We start from the raw sequence: 17,400 nt of genomic DNA on the forward strand, positions 1-17,400 counted from the left end.
TGGCACTCGGTACTTAGTAGCTACATAACAAGCATCTTCTGCAAATAAATGCCATGAAAGGACCCACACCAAATTTAAGAGGAACTTTGCTTCTTTAAATTTTTATGACCTTTAATGAAGCCCAATGAGAAGATTTAATTGTAATTATTGCTATGCAGTTCCTTCTCAAGTGGACTGTTATGACTAGGAGGGCAAGGGTCATAATTAAGGTATGGATATACCCTAGCATTTGAACAAGCCCTAATAGTATGTACCCCTTCAGACTCTGCTTTGGTACTAAAACCTACCAGCAGGCTTCTAAGTTCAGGAAAGCATGACAAAGAAAAATGGAAAGGGGAGTGGTGGGGCCAGGATCACTGTGCCCAACCAAAAGACCCAGCTTAAAGAAGAAGATTTGGGGGGGTACCTGGGTGGCTCAGTCAGTTAAATGTCCGACTCTTGGTTTTGGTTCAGTTCATGATCTCATGGTTCATGGATTCAAGCCCTGTGTTGGGTTCCATGTTGACAGTGCAGAGCCTGCTTGGGATTTGTTTTTCTGCCTGTCTCTCTGTCCCTCCCCTGCTCACACACCCTCTCTCTCAAAAATAGATAAACTTAAACAAAGAAAAAGAGTATTTTGTCTTTGTGGTTTAAGTGTGGGTCGCATTTTCGTCTTTGTCCCAAGAAGCCAATGCAGGGGCGCCTGGGTGGCTCAATGGGTTGATCATCTGGCTTTGGCTCAGACCATGATCTCACAGTTTGTGGGTTCAAGCCCTGCATCAGGCTCTGTGCTGACAGCTCAGAGCCTAGAGCCTGGAGCCTGCACTGGATTCTGTGTCTCCCTCCCTCTCTGCCTCTCCCCTGCTCACTCTCTCTGTCTCAAAAATAAATAAACATGAAGAAGAAGAAGAAGAAGAAGGAGGAGGAGGAGGAGGAGGAGGAGGAGGAGGAGGAGGAGGAGGAGAAGCCGCCGATGCAGAGCACAGCTACATAGAGGTGCCAGACCTTACCTTTCTTTGGAAGCCTTAGGATGCTTGTGATTAGCCCAATCCAGTGTCAGGAAAGAGACTCTTAAATTCCTGTCCCACACACACAGTCAGTCACCTGTCACCTAGTCTTCCTCAAAGGGAATCTGGACTATTGTGACTGGCCCTTGTGTCCTAGAGAATGAATATTTCCTTCTTACATCCAGTCCCAGTAAGAAAGTCCTATCACTGCCCTCCTCTGACAAATCGGTCTTGTCTGCTTCCCATCACATCATAGTTACAATGGCAACTGTCTATTGGGTACTTCCTATCAGCCGGACATTGTGCAAAGTACTTTGCATGCATGTTCTGAATGAATGGTCACAAGAATGCTATGAGATAGCTATGACTATTGCCCCCTTTCATAGATGAGGATACTATGGCTCAGAGGAATTAAGTCTGAGCTTCACGTAGCCAGTATGTTACAGTGCCAGAATTCAAACTCACTTCAGACAGCCCAATAGTTCATTCTCTTAGCCATGGCTGCATAGTGTCTCGTGGAGTTACAGAAATCCCTCTAATCAGTGACTGTCTCATAGGGTTTTTCTTGACTAAAAGAGCAGGATTCCGTAGACTCTAGACTTGAACTGGCATTATGGGGATCCATGGTGGCTGGGATTTCCAAGCTTCTATGCAGATATTCCAAGCACCACCGTTTTTCCCCAACAGAAGTCTTCCAGGGGAATAAGTTAATCAGGAACTTATCTTCAGCAAACAGGATTTATGAAAAACATTTGACATCTGGTAAACAGCCATCGGCAGCCCTTTGGGATAGTATTATAACCCATAAAAAAAATTTTAAATCTTCCCACAAAGAAACCCCAGATTCTGACAGGTTTATAGGTGAGCTCTTTGACTCTTTACAAACTCTCCCAAAGAATGGAAGAAAAGAAGACATTCCCCAACTCATTTCATGAGGCTAAGGTAGCCTTAATGTCAAAACCAGACAACAATGTAAGAAAGGAAAATTTGAATTCTACCTCACTCTTAAACATAGATGCAAAACCCTCAAGTGTATATTAGCAAACCAAACCTGGAAGGTATGAAAATAATACACATCATGATTAATGTAGATTTTTTCCCAAGATTGAAAGGTTGGTTTAACTTTCCAAAATCAATCGATATAATTTATCACATTAACAGATGAAAGGGAAAAAACCATGTGATCTTTTCTATAGCTATAGAAAAAAATGTTTGAAAAAATTCTATATCCATTCATTATATAGATATATATTTTTTTAACCTTAGCAAAACTCAAATAAAAAGGAACTTCCTTAACATGATAAATGGTATTTATAAAAATACACGGCGAACATCGTATTTAATATTGCAGTGTTAAAGGCATTCCCCTTTAGATTCAGAAAAAGAACATAATGAATGCCTATTGTGTTTTTGCTCAACACTGTCCCTTCTGGCGTACTTGGCCAATATAGTAAAAGCAAGAAAAAGAATTAAATGGTTAAGTATTTGAAAAGAAGAAATGTAGCTGTCATTAGTTGTGAATGATACCATCTATATAGAGAACACAGAAGAATCTGGAAAAATATATTAGGAATAAATATGAGTTTAGCAAGGTTACTAGATACAAATCAATACAATAAAGTTAATTACATTTCTGTACTCTAAAAAGAAAACACACAGAAAAATATTTTCTTAAAAAGATACCATTTAAAACAGCAACCAAATTTTTTAAATCTCTAGGAATAAATCTAACAAAAGACCTGCAAGCCCTTTGTGGGAAAAATTTGTAAAACATTACTGAAAGACATTAAAGAAGTCCTAAAATAAATGAAGAATTGTGCCATCTTCTTGAGTAAGAAGACTGAGTAATCTTAAGGATGTTGGTTCTGCTCAGATTTATCTATAAATTCAAGTCCCAGTGAGTTGTTTGTTTGGAACTTAAAGGGTAATTCTAAAATTCAAATGGAAGGAAAGACAAGAGCCAAGATGTTTCTAAAGAAGAAGATGGAATTTGGTTGTGGTGAGGACCTACCCTATCAACTACGAAATTTTATTTCAAAGCTGTACTAATTAAGATGGCATGGATTTAGCATAGAGATTCTATTAAACCAATGGAAAATAGTGGAGAGCCCAGAAATAGACATAGCACGGAGACTTGATTTATGGCAGAGCAGGCTTTGCAGATCAGAAGGGAAGGATGAACTATGGCATTGGGCTAATTGGGTATCCATGTGGAAAAAGATGAAATTGGATTCCTCCCTTGTCAAAAATCAATTCCAGGTGGATTAAAGACTTAAATGTGAAAGGCAAAACTATAAAACTTTTAGAAGACTATAGAGAAGTACATCTTTATGACCTTGGGACAAAAAAATCATATTCAAGATTTTTAAAAGTATAAACCATAAAGGAATATATTGTAAATTTGACTATATTAAAAATAAGAACTTCAGTTTATCAAGACACCCCAGAGTAAAAATACAAGCTACAAAGGATTCATGTCCAAAATATTAGAACTCTATAACTTAATAAGAAAATAATAAATAACCCAACAGAGGACAAAAATAGACAAAGGATATGAACAAGAATTTCATACAAGACACAAGAATGGCCCATAAATGTTTGAAAAGAAACTCAAGCTCTTTAGTACTCAGAGAAATTAATTTGAAACCACAGTGAGATATTTCACACCCATCATAGACAGGTATTAAAAAGCTGGGCATTGCCACATGTTGGCAAGATTATGGGGTAACAGGAATTGCCATTTGCTGCTGGTGGAAGTGTAAATTGTTACAGCCACACCGGGAAACAATTTGTTATTACCTAATAAAACTTAGCAGGCTCATACCCTATGGCCCATCAATTCTATTTGTCGGTATATATCGTGGAGAAACTCTTGCACAGGGGCCTGGGGGACATATACAAGACTGTTCATAGCAACATCGTTCATAACAGCCCCAAACTGAAAATCACCCAAATGACACATAAATGATAGAATGGTTAAAAGGTGGTATATGCATACAATGAAATACATGACAGCGGTGAAAATCAACCACAAAAACTTAGGATTGAACCAAAGGTGCAACTCGCAGAAGAATACGCTCAACGTGAATGCATTCATACTGTGTTCAAAAACAGGCAAATCTAAACAACATGTTGTTTAGGGATGTATGCCAAGGTGGTAAAATTACAGAGAAAAGCACTGGGATGATGAGCACCAATTTCAACCCTGTGGTTACAGGGGCCAGAGGGAGGGGATCTGATTATGGAGGAATATGCAGAAGGCAGTATTCAATTTCTATTTTTATTCTGGTTCTTACGTTGGGCGGTATGTATACAGGTGTTAGTTTTATTCTTCTCCTTTCAATGATACATAAAATTATATGCACTTATTTGTGTGCATAATGTAATTTAAATTGTCCATAACAAAGGGAAATAACAGAGGTGAGGGAGGGGAGGCACACAAAAATCAGGGGCAGCAGAAAGCGTGACCTGCTCAGAGAGCAGAGAAAAGACTCCAAGGCTGAAGGAGGTGAAGAAGTGAGTGGCAGAGTGTAGGAAGGTGAGGCTGGAGAGAAAAGCAGGAGCCAGATCACAGGGGATATTCTAAGCTTTTTTTTTTTTCCCTTTTTTTTAATTATTTATTTATTTATTTATTTTATATATGAAATTTATTGACAAATTGGTTTCCATACAACACCCAGTGCTCATCCCAAAAGGTGCCCTCCTCAATACCCATCACCCACCCTCTCCTCCCTCCCACCCCCCATCAACCCTCAGTTTGTTCTTAGTTTTTAACAGTCTCTTATGCTTTGGCTCTCTCCCACTCTAACCTTTTTTTTTTTTTTTTCCTTCCCCTCCCCCATGGGTTCCTGTTAAGTTTCTCAGGAACCACATAAGAGTGAAACCATATGGTATCTGTCTTTCTCTGTATGGCTTATTTCACTTAGCATCACACTCTCCAGTTCCACCCACGTTGCTACAAAAGGCCATATTTCATTTTTTCTCATTGCCACGTAGTATTCCATTGTGTATATAAACCACAATTTCTTTATCCATTCATCAGTTGATGGACATTTAGGCTCTTTCCATAATTTGGCTATTGTTGAGAGTGCTGCTATGAACATTGGGGTACAAGTGGCCCTATGCATCAGTACTCCTGTATCCCTTGGATAAATTCCTAGCAGTGCTATTGCTGGGTCATAGGGTAGGTCTATTTTTAATTTTCTGAGGAACCTCCACACTGCTTTCCAGAGCGGCTGCACCAATTTGCATTCCCACCAACAGTGCAAGAGGGTTCCCGTTTCTCCACATCCTCTCCAGCATCTATAGTCTCCTGATTTGTTCATTTTGGCCACTCTGACTGGCGTGAGGTGATACCTGAGTGTGGTTTTGATTTGTATTTCCCTGATAAGGAGCGACGCTGAACATCTTTTCATGTGCCTGTTGGCCATCCGGATGTCTTCTTTAGAGAAGTGTCTATTCATGTTTTCTGCCCATTTCTTCACTGGGTTATTTGTTTTTCGGGTGTGGAGTTTGGTGAGCTCTTTATAGATTTTGGATACTAGCCCTTTGTCCGATATATCATTTGCGAATATCTTTTCCCATTCCGTTGGTTGCCTTTTAGTTTTGTTGGTTGTTTCCTTTGCTGTGCAGAAGCTTTTTGTCTTCATAAGGTCCCAGTAATTCACTTTTGCTTTTAATTCCCTTGCCTTTGGGGATGTGTCGAGTAAGAGATTGCTACGGCTGAGGTCAGAGAGGTCTTCTCCTGCTTTCTCCTCTAAGGTTTTGATGGTTTCCTGTCTCACATTTAGGTCCTTTATCCATTTGGAGTTTATTTTTGTGAATGGTGTGAGAAAGTGGTCTAGTTTCAACCTTCTGCATGTTGCTGTCCAGTTCTCCCAGCACCATTTGTTAAAGAGGCTGTCTTTTTTCCATTGGATGTTCTTTCCTGCTTTGTCAAAGATGAGTTGGCCATATGTTTGTGGGTCTAGTTCTGGGGTTTCTATTCTATTCCATTGGTCTATGTGTCTGTTTTTGTGCCAATACCATGCTGTCTTGATGATGACAGCTTTGTAGTAGAGGCTAAAGTCTGGGATTGTGATGCCTCCTGCTTTGGTCTTCTTCTTCAAAATTCCTTTGGCTATTCGGGGCCTTTTGTGGTTCCATATGAATGTTAGGATGGCTTGTTCTAGTTTCGAGAAGAATGCTGGTGCAATTTTGATTGGGATTGCATTGAATGTGTAGATAGCTTTGGGTAGTATTGACATTTTGGCAATATTTATTTTTCCAATCCATGAGCAGGGAAGGTCTTTCCATTTCTTTAAATCTTCTTCAATTTCCTTCATACGCTTTCTATAGTTTTCAGCATACAGATCCTTTACATCTTTGGTTAGATTTATTCCTAGGTATTTTATGCTTCTTGGTGCAATTGTGAATGGGATCAGTTTCTTTATTTGTCTTTCTGTTGCTTCATTGTTAGTGTATAAGAATGCAACTGATTTCTGTACGTTGATTTTGTATCCTGCAACTTTGCTGAATTCCTGTATCAGTTCTAGCAGACTTTTGGTGGAGTCTATCGGATTTTCCATGTATAATATCATGTCATCTGCAAAAAGCGAAAGCTTGACTTCATCTTTGCCAATTTTGATGCCTTTGATTTCCTTTTGTTGTCTGATTGCTGATGCTAGAACTTCCAGCACTATGTTAAACAGCAGCGGTGAGAGTGGGCATCCTTGTCGTGTTCCTGATCTCAGGGAAAAAGCTCTCAGTTTTTCCCCGTTGAGGATGATGTTAGCTGTGGGCTTTTCATAAATGGCTTTTATGATCTTTAAGTATGTTCCTTCTATCCCGACTTTCTCAAGGGTTTTTATTAAGAAAGGGTGCTGGATTTTGTCAAAGGCCTTTTCTGCATCGATTGACAGGATCATATGGTTCTTCTCTTTTTTTTTTTGTTAATGTGATGTATCACGTTGATTGATTTGCAAATGTTGAACCAGCCCTGCATCCCAGGAATGAATCCCACTTGATCATGGTGAATAATTCTTTTTATATGCCGTTGAATTCGATTTGCTAGTATCTTATTGAGAATTTTTGCATCCATATTCATCAGGGATATTGGCCTGTAGTTCTCTTTTTTTACTGGGTCTCTGTCTGGTTTAGGAATCAAAGTAATACTGGCTTCATAGAATGAGTCTGGAAGTTTTCCTTCCCTTTCTATTTCTTGGAATAGCTTGAGAAGGATAGGTATTATCTCTGCTTTAAACGTCTGGTAGAACTCCCCTGGGAAGCCATCTGGTCCTGGACTCTTATTTGTTGGGAGATTTTTGATAACCGATTCAATTTCCTCGCTGGTTATGGGTCTGTTCAAGCTTTCTATTTCCTCCTGATTGAGTTTTGGAAGAGTGTGGGTGTTCAGGAATTTGTCCATTTCTTCCAGGTTGTCCAATTTGTTGGCATATAATTTTTCATACTATTCCCTGATAATTGTTTGTATCTCTGAGGGATTGGTTGTAATAATTCCATTTTCATTCATGATTTTATCTATTTGGGTCATCTCCCTTTTCTTTTTGAGAAGCCTGGCTAGAGGCTTATCAATTTTGTTTATTTTTTCAAAAAACCAACTCTTGGTTTCGTTGATCTGCTCTACAGTTTTTTTAGATTCTATATTGTTTATTTCTGCTCTGATCTTTATTATTTCTCTTCTTCTGCTGGGTTTAGGCTGCCTTTGCTGTTCTGCTTCTAGTTCCTTTAGGTGTGCTGTTAGATTTTGTATTTGGGATTTTTCTTGTTTCTTGAGATAGGCCTGGACTGCAATGTATTTTCCTCTCAGGACTGCCTTCGCTGCGTCCCAAAGCGTTTGGATTGTTGTATTTTCATTTTCGTTTGTTTCCATATATTTTTTAATTTCTTCTCTAATTGCCTGGTTGACCCACTCATTCGTTAGTAGGGTGTTCTTTAACCTCCATGCTTTTGGAGGTTTTCCTGACTTTTTTCTGTGGTTGATTTCAAGCTTCATAGCATTGTGGTCTGGAAGTATGCATGGTATAATTTCAATTCTTGTAAACTTATGAAGGGCTGTTTTGTGACCCAGTATATGATCTATCTTGGAGAATGTTCCATGTGCACTCGAGAAGAAAGTATATTCTGTTGCTTTGGGATGTAGAGTTCTAAATATATCTGTCAAGTCCATGTGATCCAATGTCTCATTCAGGGCCCTTGTTTCTTTATTGACCGTGTGTCTAGATGATCTATCCATTTCTGTAAGTGGGGTGTTAAAGTCCCCTGCAATTACCACATTCTTATCAATAAGGTTGCTTATGTTTATGAGTAATTGTTTTATATATTTGGGGGCTCCCGTATTCGGCGCATAGACATTTATAATTGTTAGCTCTTCCTGATGGATAGACCCTGTAACTATTATATAATGTCCTTCTTCATCTCTTGTTACAGCCTTTAATTTAAAGTCTAGTTTGTCTGATATAAGTATGGCTACTCCAGCTTTCTTTTGGCTTCCAGTCACATGATAAATAGTTCTCCATCCCCTCACTCTCAATCTAAAGGTGTCCTCAGGTCTAAAATGAGTCTCTTGTAGACAGCAAATAGATGGGTCTTGTTTTTTTTATCCATTCTGATACCCTATGTCTTTTGGTTGGCGCATTTAATCCATTTACATTCAGTGCTATTATAGAAAGATATGGGTTTAGAGTCATTGTGATGTCTGTATGTTTTATGCTTGTAGAGATGTCTCTGGGACTTTGTCTCACAGGGTCCCCCTTAGGATCTCTTGTAGGGCTGGTTTAGTGGTGACAAATTCCTTCAATTTTTGTTTGTTTGGGAAGACTTTTATCTCTCCTTCTATTCTAAATGACAGACTTGCTGGATAAAGGATTCTTGGCTGCATATTTTTCCTGTCTAGCACCCTGAAAATCTCGTGCCAATTCTTTCTGGCCTGCCAAGTTTCAAAAGAGAGATCAGTCACGAGTCTTATAGGTCTCCCTTTATATGTGAGGGCACGTTTACCCCTTGCTGCTTTCAGAATTTTCTCTTTATCCTTGTATTTTGCCAGTTTCACTATGATATGTCATGCAGAAGATCGATTCAAGTTACGTCTGAAGGGAGTTCTCTGTGCCTCTTGGATTTCAATGCCTTTTTCCTTCCCCAGTTCAGGGAAGTTCTCAGCTATGATTTCTTCAAGTACCCCTTCAGCACCTTTCCCTCTCTCTTCCTCCTCTGGGATACCAATTATGCATATATTATTTCTTTTTAGTGTATCACTTAGTTCTCTAATTTTCCCCTCATACTCCTGGATTTTTTTATCTCTCTTTTTCTCAGCTTCCTCTTTTTCCATAACTTTATCTTCTAGTTCACCTATTCTCTCCTCTGCCTCTTCAAGCCAAGCTGTGGTGGTTTCCATTTTGTTATGCATTTCGTTTAAAGCGTTTTTCAGCTCCTCGTGACTGTTCCTTAGTCCCTTGATCTCTGTAGCAAGAGATTCTCTGCTGTCCTGTATACTGTTTTCAAGCCCAGCGATTAATTTTATGACTATTATTCTAAATTCACTTTCTGTTATATTATTTAAATCCTTTTTGATCAGCTCATTAGCTGTTGTTATTTCCTGGAGATTCTTCTGAGGGGAATTCTTCCGCTTGGTCATTTTGGATAGTCCCTGGCGTGGTGAGGACCTGCAGGGCCCTTCCCCTGTGTTGTGGTGTATAACTGGAGCTGGTGGGCGGGGCCGCAGTCAGACCTGATGTCTGCCCCCAGCCCACCGCTGGGGCCACAGTCAGACTGGTGTGTGCCTTCTCTTCCCCTCTCCTAGGGGCGGGATTCACTGTGGGGTGGTGTGGCCCGTCTGGGCTACTTGCACACTGCCAGGCTTGTGATGCTGGGGATCTGGCGTATTAGCTGGGGTGGGTAGGCAAGGTGCACAGGGGCAGGAGGGGCAGGCTTAGCTCGCTTCTCCTTAGGTGATCCACTTCAGGAGGGGCCCTGTGGCAGCGGGAGGGAGTCAGATCCGCTGCCGGAGGTTTGGCTCCGCAGAAGCACAGAGTTGGGTGTTTACGCGGAGCGAGCAAGTTCCCTGGCAGGAACTGGTTCTCTTTGGGATTTTGGCTGGGGGATGGGCGGGGGAGATGGCGCTGGTGAGCGCCTTTGTTCCCCACCAAACTGAGCTCTGTCGTCAGGGGGCTCAGCAGCTCTCCCTCCCTTTGTCCTCCAGCCTTCCCGCTTTCCGAGCAGAGCTGTTAACTTATGACCTCCCAGATGCTAAGTCGCGCTTGCTGTCGGAACACAGTCCGTCAGGCCCCTCCGCTTTTGCAAGCCAGACTCGGGGGCTCTGCTTGGCCGGCGAGCCGCCCCTCCGCCCCGGCTCCCTCCCGCCAGTCCGTGGAGCGCGCACCGCCTCGCCGCCCTTCCTACCCTCTTCCGTGGGCCTCTCGTCTGCGTTTGGCTCCAGCGACTCCGTTCTGCTAATCCTCTGGCGGGTTTCTGGGTTATTTAGGCAGGTGTAGGTGGAATCTAAGTGATCAGCAGGATGTGCAGTGAGCCCAGCGTCCTCCTAAGCCACCATCTTGCAAACCTCTCCTCTAAGCTTTGATGACTACCTCGAAGATGTAAAATTAGTGGTCTTCACAGATACTTTGCTGACCTATCTTCTTAAGATTTTTTTTTTTTTGAGGTAGATCTAAAGGGACTGCTGGCAACTCACAAATAAGCTCTCTTTCGGTGTTTTCACTCTCTTTCGGTGTCGGTGTTTTCACTCACAGGACAGATAAGTAGCACTAGGTGGCCACTCTTTACTCATTGGGCTGGGTTGCCTCTGAGATAGGTTAAGACGGGAAGGAAGGGGAGAGCGGTCTGGCAGAAGGAGCCCTGACTCTGTTGGGGCCTTGGTTCTGCCAGAGAAGGAAGAAGAAAAACAAACAAACAACCATTATTCTACCTGCTGTCAGATCTATTCCACATTACATGGGGCCTTGGGCATGGATGGAAGTCATCATGAATAGAATAGATCTATGAGCATAAAAACAGAACACTGAATTTGACTGGGTGGCTTTTTTCTAGGATATACAAATCTGCCTCATACATATGATCCCATTAGCCATGTTGAGATCTAGAAATGTTAACCTTGGTGTCCTATAGAACACGCTCTGAGCATGGGGTTCTGCCTGGCTACCCATTTGCTGGCCACCTCCACAAAATCATGGAATCTTTTTATCTCAGTTTCCTCATTGGAAAAAATGGGGATAATGACAATGAGAATGTTATCTAAGTTAGCATTGGAATCATAGGGTGTGAGAGTGAAATACCTCTTGGAGATCAAGGCAAGCCTCTCCTGGCAGTGCCCAGAGCACCTTGAACTTCCCCTACCCCAGCACACGTCATGCTTATATACTTATGGATTTCACTGTCTTCCCTGGTATACGTGGTGAATTGCACATGAGGAAGGAGCCCCATGTGTCTCATTCACTGCATTAACCCCAGTGCTAGAACCATATAAGGTCCACACAAGGCAAGTGCTGAATGTGACCATTAAGACTCCTTTAATCTGTAGAGGGAAATGGGTTTTTAACTTTGTGAAGCTTGATGGCCAACTCTGGATTATCCATGGTGGTGGGTACAAAAACTATCATATAATACCTAATTTTCTGTCTTGAAAACGCAGCCCTTCTCCTAACCCTGAGTGAACCCTCTATAGGTTTGAGGCCCTTGTTAGCTCCTGGGAATACTGAGATACAGAAACACAACAGGCTCCAGAGTAGTTTACACTGGAGGAAGACAGTCACCCTGTGCCCACTAAGTTACTGAAAGGCATGAACCTGGGAGGGAATAGCTGAGTGCCACCATATGAGTTGGAGAGAGAGAGAGCAAACTTGCATTTTGGAGAGCTGAGGACACTGTCCTCCAGAAGAATAGAGTTGCTTCTTCCTATCCCCCATCACATTCTTGGGTCCCACTTTCAGGCCAGATCTTGCAGAGCTGTTGCATAAAAGGAGATGGATGTTCCATCCTCACCCTGTGCAGTAGCTAATCTCTTTCCAGATGGAAATAAGTACTATTTACTGAGCTCTTACAGTATGCTAAACAACTTACATTGATTACTTCACTTAGTCCTCCTAACAACTCCGACAGAAATACCATTATTGCCCTCATTTTATAGATGAGGAAGTGGAGGGGCGCCTGGGTGACTCAGTCGGTTAAGCATCTGACTTCGGCTCTGGTCATGATCTTGCGGTTTGTTGAGTTCGAGCCCCGAGTTGGGCTCTGGAGCCTGCTTCAGGTTCTGTGTCTCCCTCTGTCTCTGCCCCTCCCCCACTTGTGCTCTGTCTCTGTCTCTCAAAAATAAATAAATGTAAAAAAAAAAAATTTATAGATGAGTAAGTGGAGGACCCTCCAAAGAGAGTCACTTGCCCAAATCACAAACTCTAGTAAATGCTAGAACCACATGGCTGAATACTAAGCTAGACTTCCCCTCCAGATTCTGAGAGCGCCACATCCCGCACTCCCTGTATGGCTGATGGTGAAGGTGCAGGGCCAACAGAACATTGCCACAACTCTGCAGGCTGCAGGCCTGTTTCCTCCCTCATTTAATACCCCAGAACCCGAAAACGCCTAGAAGCCACACAGCTGTGGATTCTTCTGCTACTGATAAAGACTTCTTTTAAATGAGTCATTTCCTTCAAAAAAGAGGAAAAACTGCTTTCACATTGTAGCAGAAAAATCCACCCCCACCCTCAAATACACATCCTGTCTGACCCTGCTCAAGCCCCCAAACACTATGCCAGGAAACACCAGTTGCTGGAGGGCCTTGCATCTGGCCTTAGGTTCCTTGTTGATATAGGGACCTGAGGTCACCACTGACCGCAGAGAACCACCTGCCAGAGGCCTGTTCACTTAGTCTGGTGGAACATACATGCCTCCTCAGAAGTTGGCCATCCACCTGGTTGTCCCCCATTTTTCCAGTGGGGCCTTCATTTCTGTCTTGTTCTGTCTGTCCTCCTTCCCTACCGGGCTCTCTCTTCTCTGCCCTTAGCTATCTTGCTCTTTCCCTTATCACCTCTTTTATTCTTCCTTCATTCTTGTTCATTTTCATTTGCACCTTATTTATTGAGCTTGTGTCTGATACATAGGTTTCCATTCTTGATTTCTCTCCTATTCAGGTGGCCCTCTGCTACGAGGGTTGCTTGCTAGCTGCCCAGTAATAAGCTGAACCATCCCTGTGCCCTCCTCTGACCAATCCCAGAGCTTGGGCCAGGTCAAGCTCAGGCTCCTTGGATTTTCCTGCCAACTAGGTAATATATTCCTATTTTTTATCAGCTTTATTGAGCATAGTCACATCCAATAAAGTTCAGCGATTTTAAGTACACAGTTCAGTGACTTTTGGCAAATGCATAAATGCATATGATGACTACCAAAATCAAGACATAGAACACTTCCATCACCCCAGAAAGTTTTTTGCCATCAGTCAATCCTCTCCCCTCACTCCTGGCCATTGGCAGTCCTCCATCTGTTTTCTGTCACTAGTTTGGGTAATTTTAAGAATGTCCTACAAATAGCAAAGTAGAATATGTAGTCTTATGTGTCCTGCCTCTTTTACTTAGGATGATGTTAAGATTATCCATGCCATTGCATGCATTGCTGAGGAACAGTACCCTGTGGTTTTACCGCAATTTGTTTATTCATTCACCAGTTGATTGGCATTTGGGTTGTTTCCAGTTCAGGGCTAAAATGAAGAAAGCCGCTAAGAACATTCATGTCATGTCTTTGTATGGACGTATGTTTTCACTTTACTTTGATAACTGCTTGTGAGTAGGGTTGCTGAGTAGTGCATAAGTGTATATTTAACTTTATAACAAACAGCCAACTTGTTTTCCAAAGCAGTGGCGCCATTTTACTTTCCCACCAGCAGTATGTAAGAGTTATAGTTGCTCCACATTCTCACCAACACTTGGTATGGTCAGTCGTTTTCATTTTAGCCACTTTCATAGATGTGTAGTGGTATCTCATGGTAGTTGTAACTCGCATTTTCCTGATAATTACTGGTGTTGAGCATCTTTTCATGTGCTTCTTGGCCACTCAATCTCCTTTTGTGGTATCTTTTACCCATTTTTTATTGAATTGTCATTTTCTCTGTGGGTTGTAAGAGTTTTCTGATATTTTTTCATCTGCCTTTTCTTCTTTCTTCCTCATTCTATCCCTCTGGCTCTGTTTTTTTCTCCCACTGTGTCCCAGTCCCAGTTTCTGACACCTCCCCCACCCCCAGACTGTCCACTATCTCCCCTTCTCTCCTCCCTCCTTCTTGGCCTCTTTCCTCCTTGTTCGTGGATGTTCTCCCTTCACCTCCAAGACATCTCAAAACCTGAGAATCTGGCCTCACTTCCTCTTCCATATTAGAAAGAACCCACTAAACACAAGCCCACTGATTTCAGTCCTGGCCAGGTTCAATGTTCCAAGTAGGAGGAAGGACCCCCCCCCTCCAAATGAAGGCCGAGAGAAGTAAAAAGACATAGCCTAGTGTAATGGAGGGATGGCTTTGCATTCTGACATCTTTCTCTTCCCTAAATGATTAATAGTGTTTATAGATAGAAGGGCTTATTTTACTCAAGCCTAACACTGGAAAGTCATGGGTGTTAAGTGCATCCTGCTTAATCAGTGGTCCAACAGTCTCCACAAACATAAGATTAATTGTTCTCATAACAAGGCTCTCCCTTGGCACAAGTCCCAAGCCCAGCAGGGATTTGTTTTGTCGAGTCACAGGGAAGGACTAGCCCAGCCCAAAGCTGGCAAACTTTTCTTCTCTCTTCAAGAGAACTGGTGTGACAATATTTGATTGCAAAGCACAAAGCACTTTACACAGTGACAGAGAACACAAGATGGGTGACTGTGGAATTTTTTTTAAGACCTTGCTGAGATATGCCTCACAGGCCATGCAGTTCACTCATTTTAAGGTGTACAGTTCAGGGGCACCTGGCTGGCTTAGTCAGAAGAGTGTGCAGCTCTTGATCTCAGGGTCATGAGTTTGAGCTCCACATTGGGTGTGGAGATTACTTTAAAAAGTGTATAATTATGTGGGGTTTTTTTTATATTTTTATTTATTTTTGAGAGGGAGAGAGACAGTGTGCAAGTTGGGGAGGGGGAGAGAAAGGGAGACACAAGATCCGAGGCAGGCTCCAGGGTCCGAACTGTCAGCACAGAGCCCAATGCGGGGCCCGAACCCGGGAACCTCAAGATCATGACCGGAGCCAAAGTCGGACACCCAAATGACTGAGCCACCCAGGCGCCCCAGTGTTTTTTTAAATATAGTCACAGGTATGTGCAGCCATTACCACAACTTTATATCATTTCCTCACCTCCAAAAGAAATCCTGTACTCTGTGATCAGCACTCCAACCCCTTTTCATCCCCAACCCCTAATCTACTTTCTATCTTCACAGATTTGTCTATTCTGGACATTTCACATAACCGGAATTATATAACACTGTCTTTTGTACCTGGGTCCTTTCATTTGGTGTAATGTTTTCCAGGTTTATGCATGTTCTAGCACGTCTCAATACTTCATTCCTGTTATGGCCGAATAACATGCCACTGTACAGATACACCACGCTTTGTTTGTCCATTCGTCAGTCAATGGGCGTTGGGGTTATTTCCACCCTTTGGCTATTATGAATAATGCTGCTCTAAACATTTGTGTACTAGTTCTCACGTAGACGAATGTTTTCATTTCTCCTGGGTATGGACTAGGAGTAGACTTACTGCATCATATGCTACTTCTGGTTAATCATTCAAGGAACCAGCAGACTATTTTCCAAAGGAGCTACACCCTATTACCTTCAAACTGCATCAAAGTTTCAGTTTTCTATATTCTCACCAACACTTGTTATCTGTTTGGAATGGTTTTTTGATCCTGCAACTATAGCTTCGAAACGTCAAACATACATGCACAGCACACATATATTTAGACAATCATCACCAGAGAACACACACAAAACTACCAAGTCATGCGTACCGGCATATACCAGCACATACCTCTAGAGTTCACATATGTATACATAGAACCCCGCATAGACATTTACAATCACAAGCTCATGTACAGTCACAGTGCACATGCCTGTGAGTGCATAGACTCACATGTGGGAATGTAATCAGATGTACAGTAGACCAGTGCTGTCACACATGTGCATACGATTGTCATGGGTTGTGAACAAGCATGCACACAGAACCAGAGACATGTGCACTCAATAACGCATTCACTCTTGCCTGAACACACGTATACAAATGACAGTTGTGCCCACAAAAGCAGAGTCCTAAAAAAGGCACACGTATATAGTTATCATCACTTATGGGGGTGGTAACTGAACATAAATTGAGTGTATTTACTCTGGATGACAAGGAGATGATTGAGATTACCTTCGTGCTTGGTGTACTGGGTAGGAAGATGTTTTCATTCATTTATTTGTTCTTTAAGCTACAAGTGTATATTGGGCACATAGAAAACACAGTGATGAACAAGACATAGTCCCTGCCCTCATGGAACTTATAGTCTAGTGGTGGGGCAGTCAACTGTGGTATGTGTCAAGAAGGAAATAAATAAGGTAATATGATAAATAGGCAAGGTGCCAGGATAGTAGTTTCCAAGTATTTTTAGCAGTGTTGCTCACTCTTTCGTCCTGACGAAGTGAACACTATTCAGATTCACCTTCCATAAGTCACTGGATAAACTGGTGTGTGTGTGTGTGTGTGTGTGTGTGTGTGTGTGTGTATTAATACTAGCATTATTAAGAGTGTGGGCTCAGGACCTAGACTACCCTGGTTTAAAATTTGGTTTCTTTCAAATTGGGTGATCTGCAAATTCTCATTTGCAATTAGGGATGCCCATAGTACCTTTAGTAAGGATTAAATTAGCTGATACTTGTAAAGCATTTAAAAGTGCCTAGCCAGTGTCAAGTTCTCATTAGTAGCCATGATACCATTTTCTGAGTGTAGGTTTCCATAGAGGGAGCAAGTGCACTAGGAGGTGGGTCGGGAGAGGCTGGGGGAATAGATCAAGGAGCCCAGTAGTGTCCTGTTGACCAGCGACTGGATGAGTCTTCATCTTCTACCATGTTGGAGCAGTCGTTGGGAAGACAGCCCTGGCATGACACCCTGGCAGGCCATAAACCAGTCCATCCCCACCTCACTGCCTCCAGCCACAAACCACAGAGAAGATGCATGATGCGTGGCACTGGGCAAGGCTCTTGGTTTCCAGCTGCGTCGGGCCTTTCTGCAGCAGCTCCGCTGTGGGCCTGGCGTGTAGCATTCATTGGTTCTGCTTGGCTGTCTTTTCTGTGTAGGTCAGCACTTACCATCCCATACCTGGCTCCCCAGGACATTCCGCAGCCATCGTCAATCTGTCCGGCTCCCAGCAACACCTCTCAGCAAACATGTGAGTAACAAGCTCA

General features: G+C 42.4%; 1 protein-coding gene across 7 annotated transcripts in view; it reads left to right on the top strand.

The window, feature by feature from the left end:
* The window catches only part of SH3RF2 (SH3 domain containing ring finger 2), a 143,920-nt gene that overhangs the window by 96,122 nt on the left and 30,398 nt on the right, over nt 1–17,400 (top strand). For all 7 annotated transcript variants that reach the window (XM_045060495.1, XM_019833843.3, XM_019833842.3 and 4 more), the window contains one exon: nt 17,293–17,384. In XM_045060495.1, coding sequence (XP_044916430.1) covers nt 17,293–17,384 — 92 coding nt within the window. The remainder of the gene's footprint in view (nt 1–17,292; nt 17,385–17,400) is intronic.

The sequence above is a fragment of the Felis catus genome, chromosome A1 (genome assembly GCF_018350175.1).
Source record: "Felis catus isolate Fca126 chromosome A1, F.catus_Fca126_mat1.0, whole genome shotgun sequence".
Lineage (NCBI taxonomy): Eukaryota > Metazoa > Chordata > Mammalia > Carnivora > Felidae > Felis > Felis catus.